This window comes from Apium graveolens, chromosome 1 (genome assembly GCF_009905375.1).
Source record: "Apium graveolens cultivar Ventura chromosome 1, ASM990537v1, whole genome shotgun sequence".
NCBI classification, from domain to species: domain Eukaryota; kingdom Viridiplantae; phylum Streptophyta; class Magnoliopsida; order Apiales; family Apiaceae; genus Apium; species Apium graveolens.
The window spans coordinates 108,958,408-108,982,971 of NC_133647.1; the positions used below are offsets into that span (position 1 = coordinate 108,958,408).

The 24,564-nt window shown below is 34.7% G+C and overlaps 1 protein-coding gene and 1 long non-coding RNA gene across 2 annotated transcripts; one reads left to right on the forward strand and one right to left on the reverse strand.

Moving 5' to 3' along the window:
* Positions 1-6,091: 6,091 nt before the first annotated feature.
* On the forward strand, positions 6,092-6,556 carry LOC141697534 (pathogenesis-related protein PR-1 type-like). The gene has a single exon (XM_074501984.1). The coding sequence runs from the start codon at positions 6,092-6,094 to the stop codon at positions 6,554-6,556; it is 465 nt and encodes a 154-aa protein (XP_074358085.1).
* A 15,119-nt stretch (positions 6,557-21,675) lies between these two features.
* On the reverse strand, positions 21,676-22,575 carry LOC141720391 (uncharacterized). Its single transcript, XR_012574300.1, has 3 exons — positions 22,154-22,575; positions 22,001-22,075; positions 21,676-21,921 (listed from the first exon to the last, which is right to left on the reverse strand). It is a non-coding gene; the product is annotated as an uncharacterized LOC141720391 (long non-coding RNA).
* Between the last annotated feature and the right edge of the window lie 1,989 nt (positions 22,576-24,564).

The window sequence follows — 24,564 nt, forward strand, 5'->3', positions numbered from 1 at the left end:
ATTTTGTACCAACAACTGATCTGTTCTTTGGTCTTGGCAGTAGGGTCCAGACTTTATTTCTTTCAAATTCATTTAACTCTTCCTGCATTGCTTGCACCCAATCAGCATCTTGAAGAGTTTCTTCCACTTTCTTTGGTTCAGTCTAAGATAGAAAAGAATGATAAAGACATTCATTTGAAGTTGCAGTTCTAATTCTGACACCTGCTCCAGGATCTCCAATAATTAAATCAGGTGTATGTGCTTTAGTCCAATTCCTTGCAGATGGAAGTTGCTCTCTAGAACTGGATCCTCCCCCATGATCCATGCTGTCTCTATCAACATCTTATGATGCTCCCCCTGTAGTTATGCTCTCTGAGACTTCAGAATTTGAGTTTGATTTTTCAGGAGTTGAAGAATCAGAGCTTCCAAAATTATCAGAATTTGGCTCATCAGATCTAGATGAATCAGAACTTGAAGAGCCAGTGACAGATTCTGATGCTTCTCGAGAGTCTTGGGATGTGGTAGGATCTTCAGCTTGCTCCCCCTGGACAGGTGCATTTTCCTTTGGAATTGTTACCACAGTTTCAATGACATCAGAACTTAATCCATCAGAACATACAGGATCAGGATATAAGTCATCAGAATTTCCAGAATCAGAATTTAAATCTTCATTCTCAAATCTCAGCTGATCATGATCATTGAAATCTTCAAGTCCAGTAATCTTCTTATCGTCAAAAGAGACATTGATAGATTCCATGACAACCCTTGTTCTTAAATTGTAGACTCTGAAGGTTTTTATGGAAAGTGGATATCCAACAAAAATTCCTTCATCAGCTTTTAGATCAAATTTTGACAGCTGCTCAGAATGAGTCTTAAGAACAAAACACTTGCAACCAAATACATGAAAGTATTTCAGGTTTGGCTTCTTTTTCTTCACCATTTCATATGGTGTTTTTCCATGCTTGTTTATGAGTGTAGCATTTTGTGTAAAACAAGCAGTCTGCACAGATTTAGCCCAAAATTAGGTTGGTAGCTTTGCTTCATCTAGCATTGTTCGTATAGCTTCAATGAGAGTCCCGTTCTTTCTTTCTACAACTCCATTTTGCTGTGGAGTTTAGGTGCAGAAAATTCATGTTTGATTCCATAATCTTTGCAGAACTCTTCCATGATTGAATTCTTGAACTCAGTGTCGTTATCACTCCTTATGATTTTAACATAATCTTTGATCAATTTATCTAACTGTTTGACATGATCAGTTAGAGTAGATGTTGTTTCAGTCTTCTTGTGCAAGAAATACACCCAAGTGTATCTTGTGAACTCATCCACTATAACCATAACATATTTCTTCTTTGCAATAGACATGACATTGACTGGACCAAATAGATTAACAGGTAGTAGGTGATAAGGCTCAAGAATTGATGACTCAGTTTTGCTCTTGAAAGAAGATTTTCTTTGTTTTGCCTTCTGACATGGATCACAAAGGCCATCAGGAGCAAATACTGTTTTTGGCAGTCCTCTCACAAGATCTTTTTTTACAAGCTCATTTATATTGTTGAAATTTAAATGAGAGAGTTTCTTGTGCCAATTCCAGTTTTCTTCAATTGATGCTCTACTCTACAGACAGATTACAGAACCATCAGTACTTGTTGAAAGTCTGGCTTCGTAAATGTTACCATGCCTGTATTCTTTCAGAATCACTTTGCCTGTAGAATTACTTATAACTTCACAGTGTTCTTCAAAGAAATCCACATGATAACCTCTGTCACATATTTGACTTATACTCAACAGATTGTGTTTAAGTCCTGAGACTAGAGCTACTGTTTCAATGATGACATTCCCAAGATTGATCTTTCCATATCCCAGAGTTTTTCCAATGTTGCCATCTCCATAAGAAACTCCTGGGCTAGCTTTCTCGATAAAGTCTGATAGCAGGGATTTATTTCCAGTCATATGTCCTGAACATCCACTGTCAAGAACTGGGATGTTCTTCCTGTTGCCCTGCAATCACAAAGACCACTAATGATTAGTTTTAAGGACCGAGACTTGCTTGGATCCTTTGGCCTTTTAAGTTTGTTAACATTTGCAGCGGATTTAACATCAGAGTTTATGCTAACATTTTTCTTATCATATTTTACAGTATCAGACTTTACATCATACTTTACACTAGAAGGAATTAATGTAACTTTCTGCAAAGAAGGTTTTATCTGATTATAATCATAGTATAAACTATGTTATTCCTTACAAGTATAAATGGAATGCTATATAATACCACAATAAAAATAAGGATTTTGTGGCTTAAACCTAACAGACTGACTCTTAACTCCTGACTTAGAAGGTAAGGCGTTTATATTCTTATTATTCCTGCAAAAAGAAGCCAGATGGTTAGAGTTTTCACAGTTATAGCATTTCTTTCTAGGAGCATTAGGAACAGGCATATAATTGTTGCTTTTATTCACACCTTCCTTTCCATTCCTATTTTTCCTAGCTTCATTTACCTTGTTTACACTGGTAATCTCTTTCAGCTTATGTTTAAGCTGCTTCTTAGTCATTAAGTCTATGTTAACTTCAGTTGGTCTATCCTGTTCTAATTTGTCAGAAGTTGACTCTTCTATCACTTCTGTCTCAATATCTTTCATCTTTTCAGAATCAGACTTTACAGTTTTGGCTACAAACTTAACAGGATTTACCTTTGGCTTAGTAGTCTGTTTAACAATAAATGGCTTAACTTGTTAAGTTTCTTTTTCACTTTTCTCATCTCCATAACCTAAGCCCTCTTTCCAGTTCCCACTACTTAGTATATCCTGAATTGTTCTGCCAGAGTTAGTCTAAGTCCTGATAATCTATCTCTCCTTTTCTAACTCAGTTTTTAGAGATTTATTCATTTTTAGCATTTCATCTCTAACATAGAAAGCATCATCTATATCCTTCTAAGTTTGATGGTACATAACTAACTTTTTTTCTAAATAATCATTCCTCTTTTTAAAAGCAAGATTTTCAGAAGTTAATCTTTCACATGTTAAAGTTTGATCTCTGTAACTAATAAACATGGTTTTAAGATATAATCTCAACTCAGTAATATCATCAGTATGAAAGGCATAAGTTGTTTGAGGTACCTTTAACTCAGCAGCATTAGAACTGCTATCAGCATTTGCCATCAAGGCATAGTTCACCTCATCTTCAGAATCTGAGATGTCTGTCCAGCTTTTCTTCTTTGTGACAAGAGCCTTGCCTTTGTCACTCTTTCCTTTCTTGCAGTCAGGAGATATGTGGCCTTTCTCACCATAGTTGTAGCATTTGACATTTGAGTAATCTCCTCTGTCAGACTTTTCTCCTTTGCCTATAGATTTTCTGAAGCCCTTCTTATCAGAACTTGTACCTTTCCTGGAAAACTTCTTTCCCTTTCTGAATTTCCTGTAGGCTATCTTTGTGATACGCTTCACCATAAGAGCACACAATTTCATCATCTCTTCATCAGCATCTACTTCAGGTAAACTTTAAGTTTCTGAGTCATCATCATCATCAGAACTTGATGAATCTAAATCAGACTTTATGATGAGAGCCTTTCCTTTGCCTTTCTTTGAGGCAGCCACTTTAGGGGATTCCTCATCAGCTTTAAGAGCAACTGTCCTTGACTTTCTTCCATGCCTCTTGCTTCTTTGATCCATCACAAGTTCATGAGTCTTGACCATTCCATAAATTTCATCAAGAGTAGTTTCATCAAGAGCATAGTTGTCTCTTATAGTAGTTGACTTCAAATCCCAACTTTCAGGATGAGCTAAAAGGAATTTAAGATTTGAATCTTCAAGATCATATTCCTTGTCCACCAGTGACAGATCATTCAAGAGTTTGACAAATCTTTCATATAAACTAGTTAATGACTCATCAGCTTTTGAGTCAAAGTGCTCATGCTCTTGAGTGAGTATAGTCCTCATGTTCTTCTTGATTGCATCAGTTCCCTGACACCTTGTTTCCAAAGCATATCATATCTCCATTGCAGTCTTGCATTAAATTACCCTGTTTGACATGGCATTATCAATGGCACTATGCAGCAAATGCCTTACATTTGCATCCTTGGCAATAGATGAGATATTTTCAGTTGTGTATTCACTTTTCTCCTTTGGTATGGTCTTTGCTGGATGATCTGCAACCACAACAGAGAGCTTGGTTGGCTTATGCGGTCCTTCATAAATTCTGTCAAGGTATTCTAGATCTGTAGCTTCCAGAAACATAGCCATCTTCACTTTCCATATGGGATACTCAGAAGGTCTCAGTATGGGAACTCTGATAGTCTCATATCGACTGTGGGTTTGAGTCTTTAGAGTTTCTTCAGTTTTGTCGGGCTTAGTTGGATTTTCTGCTTCTTCAGACATGATTTTTTGGATCTTTACTGTATGTGTGTTAACAGATAGGCTTTGATACCATTTGTTAGGTCACTCAACACTGTAGAAGGGGGTTGAATACAGTGTAGAATACAATCAAATCGATTTAAAACACAAGTAACTAGAAAACAGATGTATTCGATATAATAAACTCTGTTACAATGGAACTGTTCTCTCTCAGTGATGAACAAATATCACGAGAGCTGCTAGGTTATAATGTATCTCGATGATCGTAACACATATAGTGTAAACCTATGTCTGTATTTATATAGACACACAGTTACAAGATAACTTCTAATTGATATGGAATATAATTCTGTCTCCTAAAATATATCAATCAGATATCTTATATAATTCTTCTAGTCCTCTAAATCTTTCCATGCATATCTTCTTCTTGTATTAGTCTCGATCTTCTTTCCTGTAAATCATCTTACTTCCTTAACTGTTAGTCCTCTAGTACTTAAGTTCTGATATCCATCTTCTAATATTATCTTCTGATAATCTAAGTCCTGATATCCTTAAGTCCTGACTTCTAGTAAGTCCTGATTCCAGTAAGAACTGATATTTTCTGTTAGTTAAGATCTGAAAACTAAACATGAAACATATTAGACATTACATCTCAAATATATCTAACAGACTCAATCTCCGATCTTAAGGTCTGAATCCTCGCTGTCTTCACGCGTTCTGCGCCCTGGCACAAAACTTTCACTGCCTCCCAGGCCTCCTTTGCTGTCTCCTTCTCAGCAATGAATATCAATACGTCTTCAGGTATACCCTGATAAATGGCAGCTAATGCCATTTTGTCCCTCTTTTCTTCAACAGCAGTTCTAGAACCAGATTTTGTTTTCACGGCTTCCCAGATTCCGTGAGCCTGCATGTTCAATCTCATCTTCAACACCCATACCATATAATTTCCTCTAGTCGGCATGGGGTATGTCAAGCCAACTGTGCCCTCCTTGTTCTTTTCTGTCTCCATAGTTAATGTCCTTGGCATACACTTGGGCATCAACTAAAGAAATTAAGGCTCTGATACCAGATTGATGGGTAAATCAAAACTTTATTTATTATAACTCACACACTTTGTTATGAATTTAGAGAGAACAAGATACACCAGAACGACTTACATCATGTTATTATGCAAACAATACAGATAAATAGAAATATGCTGCAACTGTGAGTTAAAAACTAGGAAACTAGGAAGCCACTATCCTAATACAAATGAACTACCCGTTTATTGACTTATTCAGCTGATGATCTGGAATATAGACAATGCGATAACGGAAACAAAGTGAATAAAGACACAAGTTTAGATTAAACGAACAAATAAATGGGTATGACGTGGTAAAAGAAATAAATTCTGTCAAAAGTAGGCCCAAAAGGAAGATTTGGTCATATTATTTTGGTCGATTTATTTTTAAATCGACTGTTAAGACTGATGATCAGTTGTAGCCTCCGATTCTATCCAGTTCTATTCATAGCAATTGGAAAAGACCCTATTTATTGTAATGAATAATTAATTTCGTACTTACCAACAAACTTCTAAAGATTTTAAAAGATCTTGAATGTATGTATCACTGGATATTCAAAGAGTTCTATAATTGCTCATATTAAAATCTAATAATCTATATAGATTTTCCAAGATTTCTACTGGTCCTGTATATATATATTATATATGTCAAGGTTCTACATTGTCTGATCAACATAAAATTAAGTTATCATCAGAGTCTAATAGAATGGAGTTCCCTATAACTTCTTTGATTCTTGTTTCTGTCCTTTGCTACCATATGATTTACTCCTCCCTTGCTCAAACCTCACCAAAAGATTTCGTTGATGCCCACAATGCAGTTCGTGCAACAGACGGTGTAGGACCAATAGCATGGGACGAGACTGTTGCAAACTACGCTCAGTACTATGCCGATAAGATAGGCCCAGCCTGTCTCATGCAGCATTCTGGTGGACCATACGGTGAGAATTTATTTAAAGGTGGCGGTGATGCAACAGCAAAACAAATTGTAGATTATTGGGCGAGCGAGAAGAAGGATTGGAACAATAAAACCCAGACGTGTGCACCAGGTGCATCCTGCGGCCACTACCTTCAGGTGGTGAATCCCAACTCTATCCAACTTGGGTGCGCCAGGGTTAAGTGCCAAAATGATGAATGGTACTGGATTGTTACGTGTAACTATAATCCATACTGAAGTATATATTTAGCTGTCCTAGCTAGGTTTTTTCTGGAATGATAAGCTATACTAACTTATATATGTTTGTCTTTAATAATAGTTTTATTATTTATGTTTTAATATTTATGTTTTACCTTGTGACTATTACCTTAAAATGTTTTTGTCCACTGTATTTGCTGCAATCTATGTATGTATGTATTAGGAATTGATTTAGTAAATTTTGCATATAGTTTTTTGTTAAAATAGAATTGTAAAATACTTAAAGCCGTAATTATAAGATTCTTTAAAAAATAATAATAAGATTTTAATTACGTGTTTATATTTAATTTTACACCCAAATAATAAATAATAAAATTTACGTAATAAGCCCGATGCTATACCTACGGACTCAATATTCCAAGCACAAATAATTAATACTAAAGTTATAAAATACTTTTATGTGTTTTAACTAAAAAAAGTTAGTAAAATTATCATCCTAATATATGTTTAAATTAGAATAATTTTATAAAATAGTTAGAACCGTAATTATAAGTTCTAATAATAGAATATATAAAAAAGATTTTAAAATAATTAGGGGTTCAAACGATAAAAACCAAGTAATATCGTCTAGCCGCTAAAGAATGCCCAAAATACACCACTTTCCAGCTTCAACTGCCCAAAATACTCACCGGCGGGAAAATTACCCAAAATACCGACGAAATGCGCATTTTACAGATGCGTATTCTGATTTTCAAAAAGTTTACAAAGAATACGCATGTCTGACATGCGTATTCTTTGTAAAATTTTTGAAAATCAGAATACGCAAGATGAATTCCATTTTAGGCCCTAATAATAAATAATAAGTAATAAAATCAAATTATTAACTAATTAGTTATTCATGTTTTAATTAAAATTAGGCCTGTATATATCTTAAGTAAAATATATTTGTAAAATATTTAGGTCCTCCATAACAATATGTTTTATATAATACTCCATCCGTCCCAATTTATCGGTTTTATTTGACTTTTAATGGTCAAATTGACTGAACTTTGACCGTAAATAAAAGGTCATTTTTTCATCATTTTGAAAAATTAAAATATTCATATAAAAGTAGATTAAACATATTTTATTAATGATATAAATTTTATAAGTATTTTCGATATTATATTATGTGAAATTTTCGGTCAAAGTTGGGTCAATTTGACCGTAAAAAGTGAAACAAGACAAATAAATTGGGACGGAGGGAGTAAAGATCTTAAATAATATTTTTTAAAATTATTAAGTCTCATGTTTTTGAAACTTTTTAAATTATAGCTAGAGGGGTAAATACGCGTTATCAGTAAATAGTTTCAGTTTTTATCACTACAACAAATCTGGCCATTTACGACGGTTTTTTTGAACTGAAATCGTCGTAATTGAGCCATTTACGACGGAAAAAAATCGTCGTTTTTGGTCGAGTAGTAAGTTCGTTTTTTCGTCAGAAGATAAAATTGCGTCGCAAGTTAGGAAGAAGGGGCCCACATACTCAATAAAATAATAAATCTACTTACGACGAAATTTATCGTCGTAAGATACCAAAATACGACGAATAATAACGTCGTAAGTTATGTACTTGCGAAGGAAAAAACGTCGAATATTACTTTACGAGACCTACTTATAATGAGATAAAACATAATTTTATGACGGAAAATACGTCATAAATGTTAGGTCACACACACTGTAGAGGGGGGTGAATACAGTGTATAATACAATCAAATCGAACTTTAATATATTAAGTAACAGAAAACAAACTTTATTGAAACAATAAACTCTGTTACAGTATGGAACTGTTACCTCTCAGTGATGAACAAATATCACGAGAGCTGCTAGGGTTACAATGAATAATTTTCTCGAATATGATAACACTTATAGTGTAAACCCTATGTCTGTGTTTATATACTACACAGTTACAAGATAATCGCTAATTGATATGGAATATAATTCTGCTTCCTAAAATATATCAATCAGATATCTTTTCTTCTAAGTATTCCATTCTTCACAGAACTCCTTCTTCATGCATATCTCTTCTTATGTTTATCTTGATCTTCTTTCCTTTAATCAGCTACTGTCCTTATCTGAACATCCTTCAGCACTTAAGTTCTGATATCTAACTTCTGATGATTATCTCCTGATAATATAAGTACTGATATCCTTAAGTCCTGACTTCCAGTATATGTACTGATCAACGGTTAAGTACTGATTTGTCCTGTTAAGAAAGATCTGTAATCTAAACATAAATCATATTAGCCATGACATTATCAAATATATCTAACAATCTCCCCCAACTTGTAAATTAACATAATATAAAAGTTTAACAGATATTTGATGATGTCAAAAATATTAAGTACAAATGCATGAGAGTTAGACTAGATAACTACAACTTACAGTCCTTAAAGCTTTACCAATATTCAACTTCTGATAACAACTTCAGTCTGTACAAATATCAGAATTTAAGCAGTTGTAGATCTTCAACTTGGCTTCATCATCTGATCTCTCTGATGTCAGGAGTTGTTCTGAGATAGTTCTTCAACAAATATCTCTCAGCATATCTGAGTTCATCAATCATTCTCCTTTTGGAATCTTTAAGGTCTGCAGTATCTTCACCAATTTGAAAGATTGCAGCTCTGAGATCATTAATCTTTACTTTTCTTATATCATGATCCAGTCTGATCAAATAAGCTTTATCAGACTAAAGATTGAATTCAACAGCCCTGTACCCCAGAAAGGTAGTTATAATCTTAGCAGTGTTGGGCTTCATTTCAACTATATCACCATTGTGATCTCTGTACTTTGGAACGTATGTGCTGTCAGACTTAACAGAATAAAGCCTTTTTGTCTCTGAATCTGTTCTTTCAAATAGTTTGCAGCAGTTCATGTTATTCTGTCATCCACTTGAAGTAAGAAAAGTACATGCTCCAATTCTTCAAAATACTTCAATGGAATGGCATTTTGTCTTATATGATAAACCCTACCATCTGTCATGAAATACAACAAGATGTATTCTTTCAAGTAGGTATGGTAAACCATCTGTACAGATTCCAGTTGATTCAATCTCCCAGGAGTTGCTCCAATACCTGGTTCACTCAAGGAAGTTGGATCATTGGTAGTGTTATGTATTCTCCTTTCATCAGCACTTCCCAATCCATTTTTATCTCTTGCTTCCTTTCCAGTAACTACTCTTGCTTCAAAACCACTTGCAGTAGTCTTCAAAGGTTGAGTCTGTTTTGCTTTAGTGAATCCTGGTAGGAGTGTCTTTGGTCTATCTTCTGATATTAAGTTAACTTGAGCTATGTCAGAGGTTACTTGCTTCTTCTGAATATCAGAACTTATAATTTCTTGACTCTGAACAACTTGAGCCATGTCAGAGGTTATTTTAAGAACTTTTCTTGAAGTCAGAGCAAGATTATCCTTTTCATCAGTAATTTCTTCATCCTCAGGAGGCACATAAACCTTGATAGGTTCACCAATCTTTTCTTTACCCTTGGATCTTGGATCTATATGCGGTTGTGATCTAGCAAATGTTGCTTCAGTATGTGTCCTTTCTTTGATCACAATGCCTTTGAGTTTTGGAAGTGGCTTTTTACCAGAAGCTTCAGATTTAGATGTGACTTTCTCTGATTTAAGCCTAGCTTCTTCTTTCATTAAACTCTCCAAGTCCATTCCTGGATTTTCCTGAAGAAATAACTGTCTTGACATTTCCTCATCAAGATCTAAAAGTTCATCAGAACTTATCCTTTTACCAGTAGCAGAATTTATTCTTTTCCCAGTATCAGAACTTGTCCTGTGACTAGCTTGTCTTGATGTGAATCCTCTACCTTGACTATGACCTCTACCCATTCCAGGGTTTCCTTGATCATCTTTTTCATCATCCTTTCCTGTCAGTGTCTTGTCAGTCTTGCATTTGGACTTAATTACTTTCTCCCCCTTTTTGGCATCAGCAGGTAGTAGAAGAGAGATAAGCAATTCCACTGAGGATTGGATTTCAGTCAGTTGTGATTGTTGAGAAGCTTGATTTTTCAGAATATCATCAATCTGAGCTTGTTGATGATCTTGAGTCTTCTCAATATAAGCAATCCTGTCAATGGTAGGTTGGAAGAACTTTTTCTTATCAATTTTCCAAACTTGTTCCTGTTTGATAAAGTTTTCCTGAATCTTGTGTAGCTCTGCATGAGTAGTTGAGTGAAGACCTTGTAGATGTTTAGTACTCAATGCAGTGACTCTAAGCTGGGTTTTGAGATCATCAGAATTTAACATTTCATCAGCTTTAGTCAAGTGCTCAGCAAGATGCTTTGCAGTTGGAACACATGAAACTGAGTTCCATTCCTTAGTCCACTCCTGTCCTGCAGGAGTTTCACTCCAAGGTACTGGTGCTTCTCCAGTAACAAACTTCTTAACCAGTTCAGACTTTAGAATAGGCTGTTGAGGAGCATGTCCTGAAGGACCTGCTGCATCAGCATCTGCAGTTGGAGCAACATCACCAGTATCTCCAGCATTTGCAGCATCAGAAGTTAAAGAATCAGTATCTTCTGATAAGACAACAGTGTGAGTAGCAATGAAGGTTTCAACATCCTCTAATTGCTGATCTGGTTCTAAGTTCTGATCAACAGCCAAATCCTGATGCTCACCTAAAGTCTGATCATCAGCATCATGATGCAGAGAAGGTGTTGTTGATAACTCTGGAGTTTGAACAGCATCAGTAACAGGTGTTGTAGAAGGATTAGTTGCTGTTGGAGCTTCTAAGAGAATTACTTCAGGCATAACCAAGTTTTGAACATCAATATCAGCACTTGTGCCTGGATCAACAGGAGACAGAGATGGTGTGGTAGCCTTTTCAGAAACAGCTTCCTGAGATGGAGTTGATGGAGAAGAAGTGACTGGAGCAAATTCCTTGTCTTGTGAGATCAGAGATTCCTGATCCCCTTCCTTTGCTGCTTCCTCTTCATCATCTGAAACTGGCCTTTTTGCCCTCTGTTTCTTGTATCTCTGTGTTGATTTGGATTCCTTGGGAGTTTCAGGAACTGTCATTCTTCTAAGCCTTTTGAGAGGCCTAGATCCCCCAATTCCAGAATCCTTCTGAGAAGTCTCTTTCTCAGCTTCACCTACAACAGGTTCTGAAGAAGGAACCTGTTCCTCAGTATCAGATTCATCTCTTAAGGCAATCCTCCTTCTCTTTTGAGGTGTTTGAGGAACAGTCTTTGTCCTCTTTGGCTTGGAGGATGAAGGCTTCACAGTAGGTGCTGAGGATGAGGGTTGAACAGTCTGTGAAGTGGAGAGATAGGATTTGAGATATTCCTGAGGGTAGGTTGAGTAGAATGAGTGGTAGGTGCTGAGGATGATGGTTTTTGGGTGTTTTTTGTTGGTTGGACATCAGAGTAAACAGATCTATAAGTATCAGGATCAGCATTTACTAGGATCTGTTTTACAGACTGAGGAATCTGTAATGGTCTAACCACTGATTTCTTAGTGTCAGCATTTACCAGGTCATTAAAGTAGCATTTTGCAACTTTAAAAGGTGGGGTTGAGGAACTGACTAATTGAGGTTCATCAGTATAAAAAGTATAAATAAGTTGACAGAATCTAGCAAAATAGACAACATTTCTATCCTCTGTCATCCTATCCCCAATAAAACCAATTATACCAGTTGCAAAATCAAAATGAGTTTGGTTTATAATAGCATACCCTATGTGCTGACTCAGAATTGGGATAGCATCAAAATTTGAACATTTGTTCCCAAAAGCTTTGGTGATGCAGTCGAAGAAGAAGCTCCATTCTCTTCTGATATGAGCCCGTTTCAACTGCCCAAGTTTTGCCAAACTCTTTTCATACCCCAAATTTGCCATTAACTCCTGAAGAGCTAATTCTTCTGGAATTGAAAAGGTACAATCTTCTGGGAGATGTAGAGCTTTGCGTATTGTATCAGGAGTGACTGCATAAGATGAATCACCCACTTCAAAAACAATACTGGGAGTGCCATGTTTACCACCATCATCAAAGTGCCCAGTCCGCCAAAATGTCAGAACTTGTTGGCTCGAAAAGACTGAAGGCTGGGTTAATGCATACCCAATCTCACTGTGTGCAAGAAGATGTTGCACAAAATGCAATTCAGATGGAGCTTCAGCATGATCAAGAATTGCAGCATAGTTTTTTGGAACAAACTTAGCTCCATCAATGATTATATCCTTAGGTGCCATGTGAAAAATTGAGATGAAAAAGTGTCTGTTAGGTGTTTGATGAGATGTCTGTATGAAAAACCAACGTGAGAGAAAGAGAGAGTAAAAGCAAGTAGAGAGAAAAAGTATGAAGGAAATAAAAGATTAAAGAAATCCTTTCTCTGTCGTACTTATACTCTGAAAAAAATGTTACCGTTGGACACCTGTCAGGCATGCAGTAATAACGGATAGTTACTGGGCGCGAGAAAACAGTAATCATTACTTGCCCACTTGCCTGTTTTCAAGGAAAAACCGTTCCATTTACCCAGATATTCCATTAATCAAGGTGAAACAGTTTTAATTCAAAATTGAAACCGTTCCCACTGATTTAATTATTTTTCACTGCATCATTAATATTCTGAAAAGAAATGAAGTGAAAATGACCAAGATAAATCATATGAGTAAGTACTGATAAAGGAAAGTCAGAACTTAAATTAAAACAGAATTTATATGGTCATCAGAATATCAATCAGGATTTATCAATGCATTACAAAATAACTTAGAGACAAAATCTTGAAACAAAAACAAATTTCATTAATATATCAAGAGAATACATTCATGAAATGGAAATTACATCAGTACTTATACAAGATTTCCCTAAGCTACTAAACCTAATATCAACAGCTTTAGTCCTAGCTAAGAAGCCTGACAAAGCTGATGATGAAGAAAAACAGGAAGAAGACGAGATTAAATCATTTCTTCTTCCTACTCTCGACAAAAAGAATGGCGAGTCGGATGATTCGCTCTTGCTGGCGGAGAGCTTCCAGCCTTTCCTCCTCCAATCGCTCCAGATGGCGATGGTAGTCCATATAGAAGAATAGGAGGTGGGTCAGTACCTCCTGTGGGACAGAGTCCCATATCTCCTCAGGAATGGCCGTGACATGCCATTCCTGCTGCCAGTCGGCACAACTTAGCTCCATATTGAAGTTTTGGTAGTTCAAAAACATGTTGTATCTGACCATTGTGTTTTTGAAAGAAAAAGTATGAAGGTGAGTTTGTGAGAAAGAATTTGATGGGAAGACTGATGTGAAGTGGCTGCTTATATAGGCAAGAGAATGTCAGGAGACGTAAAAGTATTTAATGCTGACAGGTAGAATTAATTCTACCTCGTTTCCCCAGACTTGGAAAAAGAATAACATTCATTGGAAGGAGAAAACATGGTTGAATGCGCACAAGTAACAAGTAAAAGTAGACTGTTCAAGTACGAATACCATTAACCCTAACCATAGTGACTATTAATCTTCCACTTCAACATATTCTAGTTTGAACCGAGACTGTTATCAAATTTTATCCACAGATGAGTCAAGTAAAGAATTTAGATGTAATATCAGAACTTAGACTTATTTCAGAACTTAACAGTCATCAGAACATAATTTCTTAACTCGAAAAAAATGCTTATCTGAGTAAATCCTCATACAAGTTCTGAGTTATACTCTTCAGAACTTGATCTTCAGAATATGCAATCAGAACTTGTCCTCAGAATTAGTGCAAGGTGACACAATGACTGTTTATCTAAAACAACATAGACCACCACAGTAATTTTCATCATTCAGATGGAGTGATTAGTGTGTGCATCAAGCTAAATAGCAGACAAAGAGTAAAGTCTGATTCACTTCAGTACATCTTAGAAATAAGGCATAACTAAAATTTTGCTAAAGAGCTGTCATTATCCTGAAACCTACTGATGAATTAGTTCATGCTTGAGTCCACCTCAACTGATTTGTGCTAATTTTATGCATCTTTTTAAATTCTATTTTACAGTGACTCCTCAGTGTAGGTGAGTCACGACTGCTTATCAGAATTTATGCTATTATCAGAGTATTTCTCACGTAATCATAGAGTGTGAAAAGTCACCAAGAAAATATTTTGCTTTTCTAATGCATATTTACTTAATACCAGCAATGCACTTGGGTCTTCCCTTCCACATTTTTACTCTAGATCTCAAAGGAGTACCTGATTTTATTCTTTGATCCTTTTGATTTTTCTTTTTATAAGTGAGGTTTATCAGCACTTAGTACATTCAGCAGTTTTACTAGTATCAGAACTTAACAGATGAGTAGCATTATTCTAATTTGTGACTTAGTAATAAGATAAACAAAGTAAACTCAACTAAGCTCAATTATCAGAATTTGCTTGTGTCATAAAATTTCCATAGAAATAATTACTTCTTACATGGGATCATTTATTTATTGAAGACTACTAGGTCAGTATCTAACACAATTATCCTCATAGGATTGAATGGTTACTTAGACAGACATATCACTTATCAGAGTTTAGAAACATATATCAGACAACAGTCAGTACTTAAAAACATTTATCAATTAATCACAGAATACACAAAGAGATTAAATTCTGTAAATACTGATCATAAAGTCTGATAATACAGAACAAGACTAAGCAAATTTAGAGAAATAACCTGAAATCATTCCAAGTTCATTTACCAATCTTGTAAAAGTGGCTTCACACAGTGGTTTTGTGAAGATATCTGCTAGTTATTGATCTGTTGGAACAAAGTGCAATTCCACTGTACCTTCATCCACATATTCCCTTATGAAGTGGTACCTAATGCTGATGTGCTTTGTCATAGAGTGTTGAACTGGATTACCTGTCATAGCAATAGCACTTTGATTATCACAGTAAATAGGGATTTTGAAATATGTTAACCCATAATCTAGTAACTGATTCTTCATCCAAAGAATCTGTGCACAACAGCTTCCTGCAGCAATATACTCTGCTTTTGCAGTTGATGTGGAAATTGACTTTTGTTTCTTGCTGAACCAAGAAACCAATCTGCCTTCAAGGAATTGGCAGCTTCCACTTGTGCTTTTCCTGTCAATTTTGCAACCTGCAAAATCTGTATCTGAGTAACCTATTAGTTTAAAATCTGATTCTCTAGGATACCACAATCCCAGATCAGCTGTTCCTTTAAGATACTTAAAAATTCTTTTCACAGCTATTAAGTGAGGTTCTCTTGGATCTGCTTGAAATCTTGCACAAAGACAGGTAGCATACATGATATCAGGTCTACTAGCAGTTAGATAGAGTAGAGAGCCAATCATACCTCTGTAATCAGTAATATCTACTGATTTACCAGTATCCTTATCCAGTTTTTTTGCAGTGGCCATGGGAGTGGATGCACTTGAACAATCTTGCATTCCAAATTTCTTCAGCAAGTTTCTGGTGTACTTAGTTTGACAAATAAAAGTGCCTTCTTCATTCTGCTTGACTTGAAGGCCCAGAAAATAGCTAAGTTCCCCCATCATACTCATCTGATATTTTGACTGTATTAGTTTGGCAAACTTCTTGCAAAGTCTGTCATTTTTAGACCCAAAAATGATATCATCAACATAAATCTGGACCAGAACTAAGTCATTTCCATGGTTGAGGTAGAACAGTGATTTGTCTATTGTTCCTCTGTTGAATCCACTTTCCAGAAGAAACTGAGCTAAAGTCTCATACCATGCCCTAGGAGCTTGCTTAAGTCCATAAAGTGCTTTATCAAGCCTGTAGACATAATCTGGATGTTTGGAATCTATAAAGCCTGGAGGTTGTTCAACATATACCTCCTCCTCCAATTCTCCATTGAGAAAAGCACTTTTCACATCCATTTGAAAGACAGTAAACTTTTTGTGAGCAGCATAAGCCAAAGATATCCTTATGGCTTCTAACCTAGCAACTGGTGTAAATGTTTCATCATAATCAATTCCGTCCTGTTGAGAATATCCTTTTGCAACCAGCCTTGCCTTATTCCTTGTAATTATGCCATCACTATCAGTTTTGTTTCTGAATACCCACTTTGTACCAACAACAGATCTATTCTTTGGTCTTGGCACTAGGGTCCAGACTTTGTTTCTTTCAAATTCATTTAAATCTTCCTGCATTGCTTGCACCCAATCAGCATCTTGAAGAGCTTCTTCCACTTTCTTTGGCTCAGTCTGAGAAACAAAAGAATTGTAAAGACATTCATTTGAAGTACCTGTTCTAGTTCTTACACCTGCATCAGGATTTCCAATTATCAAATCAGGTGTATATGACTTTGTCCACTTCCTTGCAGATGGAAGGTTTTCTCTAGAACTGGATGCTCCCCCATGATCCATGCTGTCTTCATTTTCATTTTTTGATGCTCCCCCTGAAACTATGCTCTCTGAGTTGGATTCTTCAGAATTTAGATTTTCAGCACTATTAGAATTTGGCTTATCAGAACTTGACGAATCAGAACTTGAAGAGCCAGATGTATGTTCTGATGTTTCTTGAGATGTGGTAGGATCTTGAGTATGCTCCCCCTGCATAGGTGCATCTTCCTTTGACGTAGTCACCACAGTTTCAATAACATCATAGTTTAATCCATCAGAGTTTACAGTATCAGGACTTAGACTTTCAGGATTTTTAGTATCAGAATTTGAGTCTTCATTTTCAAATCTCAGCTGATCATGGTCAATGAAATCTTCAAGACCAGTAATCTTCTTGTCATCAAAAGAGACATTGATAGATTCCATGACCACTTTTGTTCTCAAATTATAGACTCTGAAGGCTTTTGTGGAAAGTGGATATCCAACAAAGATTCCTTCATCAGCTTTTAGATCAAACTTGGATAGCTGTTCAGGATGAGTCTTGAGAACAAAACACTTGCATCCAAATACATGAAAGTATTTCAGATTTGGCTTCTTTTTCTTCACCATCTCATATGGTGTTTTTCCATGCTTGTTAATAAGTGTTGCATTTTGAGTAAAACAAGCAGTCTGGACAGCTTCAGCCCAGAAATAGGTTGGAAGCTTTGCTTCTTCAAGCATTGTACGTGCAGCTTCAATGAGAGTTCTATTCTTCCTTTCAACAACTCCATTTTGCTATGGAGTTCCACGAGCAGAAAATTCCTGCTTTATTCCATGGTTTTTGCAGAACTATTCCATCATCAAATTCTTGAACTCAGTGCCATTATCACTCCTTAAGATTTTCACAGAATTTTTGACCAATTTATCCAGATATTTGACATGTTCAATCAAGATAGATGCAGTTTCACTTTTTGTGTGCAAGAAATACACCCATGTGTATCTGGTGAACTCATCCACTATGACCAACGCATATTTCTTCTTTGCAATAGACATGACATTCACTGGACCAAATAGATCAACATGTAGTAGATGATAAGGATCAAGAATTGATGATTAAGTCTTGCTCTTAAAAGAAGATTTTCTTTGTTTGGCTTTCTGACAGGAATCAGAAAGGCCATCAAGAGCAAATACTGACTTTGGCAGTCCTCTCACAAGATTTTTCTTGACCAGTTCATTTATATTGTTGAAATTTAAATGAGAGAGTTTCTTGTGCCAATTCCAGCTTTCTTCAATTGATGCTCTACTCATCAGACAAATTGCAGAACCATCAGTACTTGTTGAAAGCTTAGCTTCATAAATGTTACCACGCCTGTATCCTTTCAGAACAACTTTGCCTTTAGATTTACTTACAATTTCACAGTGTTCTTCAAAGAAATCAACATGATAACCTCTGTCACAGATTTGACTTATACTCAGCAGATTGTGTTTAAGTCCTGAGACCAGAGCTACTTCTTTAATTATGACATTTCCAAGATTGATATTACCATATCCCAATGTTTTTCCAATGTTGTCATCTCCATAAGAAACACTTGGGCCAGCTTTCTCCACAAAGTTTGATAGCAGGGCCTTATTTCCAGTCATATGTCCTGAACATCCACTGTCCAGAACTAGAATATTTTTCCTGTTGCCCTGCAATCACAAAGACCACTAATTATTAGTTTTAAGGACCCAGACTTGCTTGGATCCTTTGGCCTTATTAAGTTTGTTAACATTTGCAGCGGATTTAGCATCAGAGTTTATGTTAACATTTTTCTTATCAGAACTTACACAATCAGACTTTGAATCAGAATTTACACTAGAAAGAACAATGGAAACTTTCTTCAAAGAAGGTTTTATTTGATAATAATCATAGTACAAACTATGATATTCCTTACAAGTATAAATGGAATGCCATAAACTACCACAATGAAAACAAGGATTTTGTGGTTTGTATCTAACAGACTGACTCTTAACTCCTGATTTTGAAGGTAAGGAGTTAATATTCTTATTCTTCCTACAAAAAGAAGCCAGATGGTTAGAACTTCCACAGTTATGACATGTTTTCCTAGGAGCATCAGGAACAGGTTTATAATCATTGCTTTTATTCACACCATCCTTTCCATTCTTATTTTTCCTAGGTGATTTTACCTTGTTTGCATTCTTAACATCTTTCAGCTTATGCTTAAGCTGCTTCTTTGTCATTAAGCCTATGTTCACTTCAGCTGTCTTTTCATGTTTTAGTTTGTCAGAAGTTAATTCCTCTTTAACATCTGATTTCTCATTTTCAGACTTTACAGTTACAAACTTAACAGGTTTTAACTTTGGCTTTTGCTTAACAACAGGCTTAATTTCTTCAGTTCCTTTATCATTCTTATCTTCTCCATAACCTAAGCCCTCTTTCCAGTTTCCACTGCTTAGCAAATTGTGAGTTATTTTGCCAGAGTTAGTCCAAGTCCTGATAATCTTTCTTTTCTTTTCTAACTCAGTTTTTAGAGATTCATTCATTTTTAGCATTTCATCCCTAACATAAAAAGCATCATCTCTATCCTTCTGAGTTTGATGGAACATGACTAACTCTTTTTCTAAGAAATCATTTCTTTTCTTAAAAGCAAGATTTTCAGAAGTTAATCTTTCACATGTTAAAGTTTGATCTCTATAACTAACAAACATGGTTTTAAGATATCTTCTCAACTCATTAATATCATCAGTATGAAAAGCATAAGTAGTCTGAGGTACCTTTGTTTCAGCAGCTTCAGAACTGCTCTCAGCACTTTCTTTATCAGCATTTGCCATCAATGCGTAGTTCTCCTCACTTTCAGAGTCTGAGGTGTCTGTCCAGCTTTTCTGCTTTGTGACAAGAGCCTTTCCTTTATCACCCTTTGCCTTCTTGCAATCAGGAGATATGTGGCCTTTCTCACCACAGTTATAGCATTTAACATTGGTATAATCTCCTCTGTCAGACTTTTCTCCTCTGCCTTCAGATCTTCTGAAATTCTTCTTTTCAGAACTTATGCCTTTCCTGGAAAACTTCTTTCCCTTCCTGAACTTCCTGTATGCAATCTTTGTGATTCCTTTCACCATAAGAGCACATAGCTTCATCATCTCCTCATCAGCATCAGTCTCAGGCAAGATTTCAGAATCTGAGTCATCATCACTTTCAGAACTTGATGACTCAATTTCAGACTTTATGAAAAGAGCTTTACCCTTGTCTTTCCTTGAGGAAGCTGCTTTGGGGGATTCTTCTTCAGCCATAAGAGCAACTGTCCTTGACTTTACTCCTTTCCTCTTGCTTTTTTGTTCCATCTCAAGTTCATGAGTCTTGAGCATTCCATAGATTTCATCAAGAGTTGTTTCATCAAGATTGTAGTTGTCTCTTATTGTCGTTGCCTTCAAATCCCAACATTCAGGAAGAGCTAACAGGAATTTAAGGTTTGAATCTTCAAGATCATACTCTTTATCAACCAATGACAAATCATTCAAAAGTTTGACAAATCTATCATATAAATCATTCAATGACTCATTAGTCTTTGAGTCAAAATGTTCATACTCTTGAGTGAGTATTGTCTTCCTGTTCTTCTTAATTGTGTCAGTTCCCTGACACCTTGTTTCCAGAGCATCCCATATCTCCTTAGCAGTCTTGTATTTGATTACCCTGTTTGATATTACATTATCAATGGCACTATGCAGTAAGTGTCGTACCTTAGCATCCTTAGCAATTGATGCTATATCTTCAGCAGTATAATCACTCTTCTCCTTTGGTACGGTCTTTGCTGCTTCACCTGCAACTGCAACAGCGAGCTTGGTTGGTTTGTGAGGCCCTTCCTTGATTCTATCAAGGTATTCTGGATTTGTTGCTTCCAGGAACATGGTCATCCTTACCTTCCATATGGGATATTCAGATGGTCTCAGTATGGGAACTCTGATAGTCTCATACCGACTTTGAATTTGTGTCTTTGGAGGTTCTTCAGTTTTGGTAGGCTTAGTTGGAGTTTCTGTGTCAGACATGATTGTGTTTGGATCTTTAACTGTATGTGTGTTAACATATTGGCTCTGATACCACTTGTTAGGTCACACACACTGTAGAGGGAGGTGAATACAGTGTATAATACAATTAAATTGAACTTTAATATATTAAGTAACAGAAAACAAACTTTATTGAAATAATAAACTCTGTTACAGTATGGAACTGTTACCTCTCAGTAATGAACAAATATCACGAGAGCTGCTAGGGTTACAATGAATAATCTTCTCGAATATGATAACACTTATAGTGTAAACCCTATGTCTGTGTTTATATACTACACAGTTACAAGATAATCGCTAATTGATATGGAATATAATTCTGCTTCCTAAAATATATCAATCAGATATCTTTTCTTCCAAGTATTCCATTCTTCACGGAACTCCTTCTTCATGCATATCTCTTCTTATGTTTATCTTGATCTTCTTTCCTTTAATCAGCTACTGTCCTTATCTGAACGTCCTTCCGCACTTAAGTTCTGATATCTAACTTCTGATGATTATCTCCTCATAATATAAGTACTGATATCCTTAAGTCCTGACTTCCAGTATAAGTACTGATCAACGGTTAAGTACTGATTTGTCCTGTTAAGAAAGATCTGTAATCTAAACATAAATCATATTAGCCATGACATTATCAAATATATCTAACAGTAAATTAGTAACTTACGACGGAATATGGGATGAACAACCGTCGTAAGTTTGTAGTTCCAGAATAGCCAAATTCTGATTTTTCAGTTTCCAGCCATTTTCGACTTCCACTTTAAATTCCATTAAAATACAAACAAAAAGCAATCAAAACTATTGGAAGAACTCATATTATTTTATTTCACTATAATTGGAATAATGTTCAAATATCATAAAGTACAAAAAAATACATAAAAATATTAAAAGTACAACTAACAAAGTCATATTGAATCGTGCAATACATGAAAAAAGTAGAAGCCACTAAATCCAACAAAATATAATGTCCTTGAGCTGTACGTTGCACACAATTCTTTTCTTCTCAAAATCAAATACACAAACCCATCTTTCCTTGAAATGCTACCTACAAAAAATGAATGAAAATCAAATATATTACTTTTGCCCCTGCGTAAAAGGCACCATCAAACATAAAAAAGACTAACAAGTAAAAATATTTGCTCCCATTCACTAGTTCGGCCATCATAGTGGGAAAGCAAAATCTGAAAATCCTCGAAGAACTACAGAAGGAACATGACACAATGAATCAATACCAATGCAATTTTTGTATAATGCAACGAATTAGTAGAATATATTACCTTTTTGACTGTTGCGTCAATGATTTTTCTCTGATCAAATCCTACTGTAAATGTTACTAGGTAATTTGGCTTCCTTTTTATATCCTGAAACAAAATTTTATGTCATGGAATTGCAAAATCAATGAAACGTTCGTCCAGATAACAATAAAGACAGTAGTCATACAGTTTTGTAAACAGCAAAAAATGAAAGGCAGGCAAAAGGCATGGACAATAATATGCAAATTCAGCACTGTTGGATATCAGTGTTTGGTCTCCTTATTAACTTCATATTCAAGCATATAACCACAAAGAAGTAAATCAAAATAATGTGCAACAGTTCAAAATAACATGGATATACTACATTCCTTGAAAATAACTACAAAGACACACCTCATTTGGATCACCCCATAATCTTCTACGTGCGCGCATTTTAAGAACTCGTAAAAGGCACCATCAATTATAAAAAAAAGACTAACAAGTGTAAACACAATGATATGAACACTATTGAAGATAAAAATGAATTCAGCATAGTTCTAATTATTTAGCCGTTAAAGTGTTAGTGGTTCATAGTTTATAATTGCCAAGTCATTATTTTTTCGTCGAAAATATTTCGTTGTAATTTTAGATAAAATATTTTTTTATTCAATTTCACTTTAAAATTTTAATAAAATTATTAACTTACGACGAAATGTTTAAATCGTCACAACTTCAAATAATTTTCATTTTTGTTTAATCGTGCCGTGCATAATTTTATTAATAAAATATTAAACTTACGACGGTTTTGGATTTCGTCGTAAATATTTACGACGTTTTACTTTTTTCCGTCGTAAGTTGGCCGTCGTAATTGGCCTATTTTGTTGTAGTGTATGTATTATAAAACATTTATAAGTTCATATATACGATATATATATTAGCTAGCTAACGATTACAAATGCAACTAAAAGTATAGATAGCTAACAATAAATATGCATAAAAGAATAAAGATAGCACCGACTAAAGAACACACAAGAATATATGTTACCTGATGTTTCGAATTTTATGACTAATCTACATGTATATTTTATGTTACCTCCGTCCCAATTTATCTGTCTTATTTGACTTTTGATGGTCAAATTCACTCAATTTTGACCGTAAATAAAAGCTCATTTCTTCATCATTTTGAAAAATTAAAATATTCATATAAAAGTAGATTAAACATATTTTTTAATGATATAAATTTTATAAGTATTTTCGATATTATACTTTGTGAAATTTTCGGTCAAAGTTAGGTAAATTTGACCGTAAAAAGTGAAACAAGACAGATAAATTGGGACGGAGAGAGTAAAGATCTTAAATAATATTTTAAAAATAATTAAGTCTCATGTTTTTGAAACTTTTCAAATTATAGCTAGAGGGGTAAATACGCGTTATCAGTAAATAGTTTCAGTTTTTATGTTTTATAAAACATTTATAAGTTCATATATATGATATATACTAGCATAATAACCCGTGCGAGGCACGGGTCATTTTCTAGAGTTTTTTTATACATCATACAATTATAATATTTTTAGTGCAATTTCAATAATATCCTTATATAGGCTCTTGAGTCAAATTTTGAAGAAATGGAGATAAAATTTCTCTCCAAAAACTTCATGTCCCCCTCTATAACATTAAAAGTTTCAAATGTTTTTTCACATTTAGGAGTGAATATCTCATCAACTATTATTATATTATATTTTTATTACCCGTTATTTTATATTTAATGAATGAATATAAACAGGGTAGTAAGTGTACGTTTAAAATGAAACGATTAAACTTAATCTGTAGAATGTCGTTAGTATGTTTACAAATATAAAGTTAAAAATTAACATACATGTTGAATACTGAGTTGACCAAAATCTTGAATTTTATTTAAATAAACTATATGTACTGCTCTATATTATTACTTAGTGCACTACTAACTTACAATTGACATACTCAATTTCAAAAGATAAAAAATGCATAACTGAAGTCAGAATGCCTTGCAATCATAATATACAATAATGTAAAATTTACATTATTGTTAATATTAAAGTTGATTTTAATGAAAAATGTTAGTTTTTGAAATTCCATGTATGTATGTATTATGTATGTATGGGAAAATATTAGTTTTTTATTTACACTATTGTTAAGAAAGTAAGATTAAGTTATATGTATGTGTGTGTTAGCATCTAAATTATTGTATGTTATATCTCTTAGTAAATTATGATGGTTTCAATTATTTATATGCTAAATATCTAATTTATGTACATGTATAATCTTTATTAACATCTAGTGAGATAATTGATTACTTAACTAACATGCATTTATAATTATTCAAAAATTAAAATTATGTAATAAATAAATTGCTATAATTTATATATGATATTCACATTATCACTGACAAACAATCCATATCTATTTTTTACGCAACC

Bases quoted from the DNA above. Each gene is read 5' to 3' on its own strand.
- LOC141697534 (XM_074501984.1), top strand. From the start codon at position 6,092: ATGGAGTTCCCTATAACTTCTTTGATTCTTGTTTCTGTCCTTTGCTAC.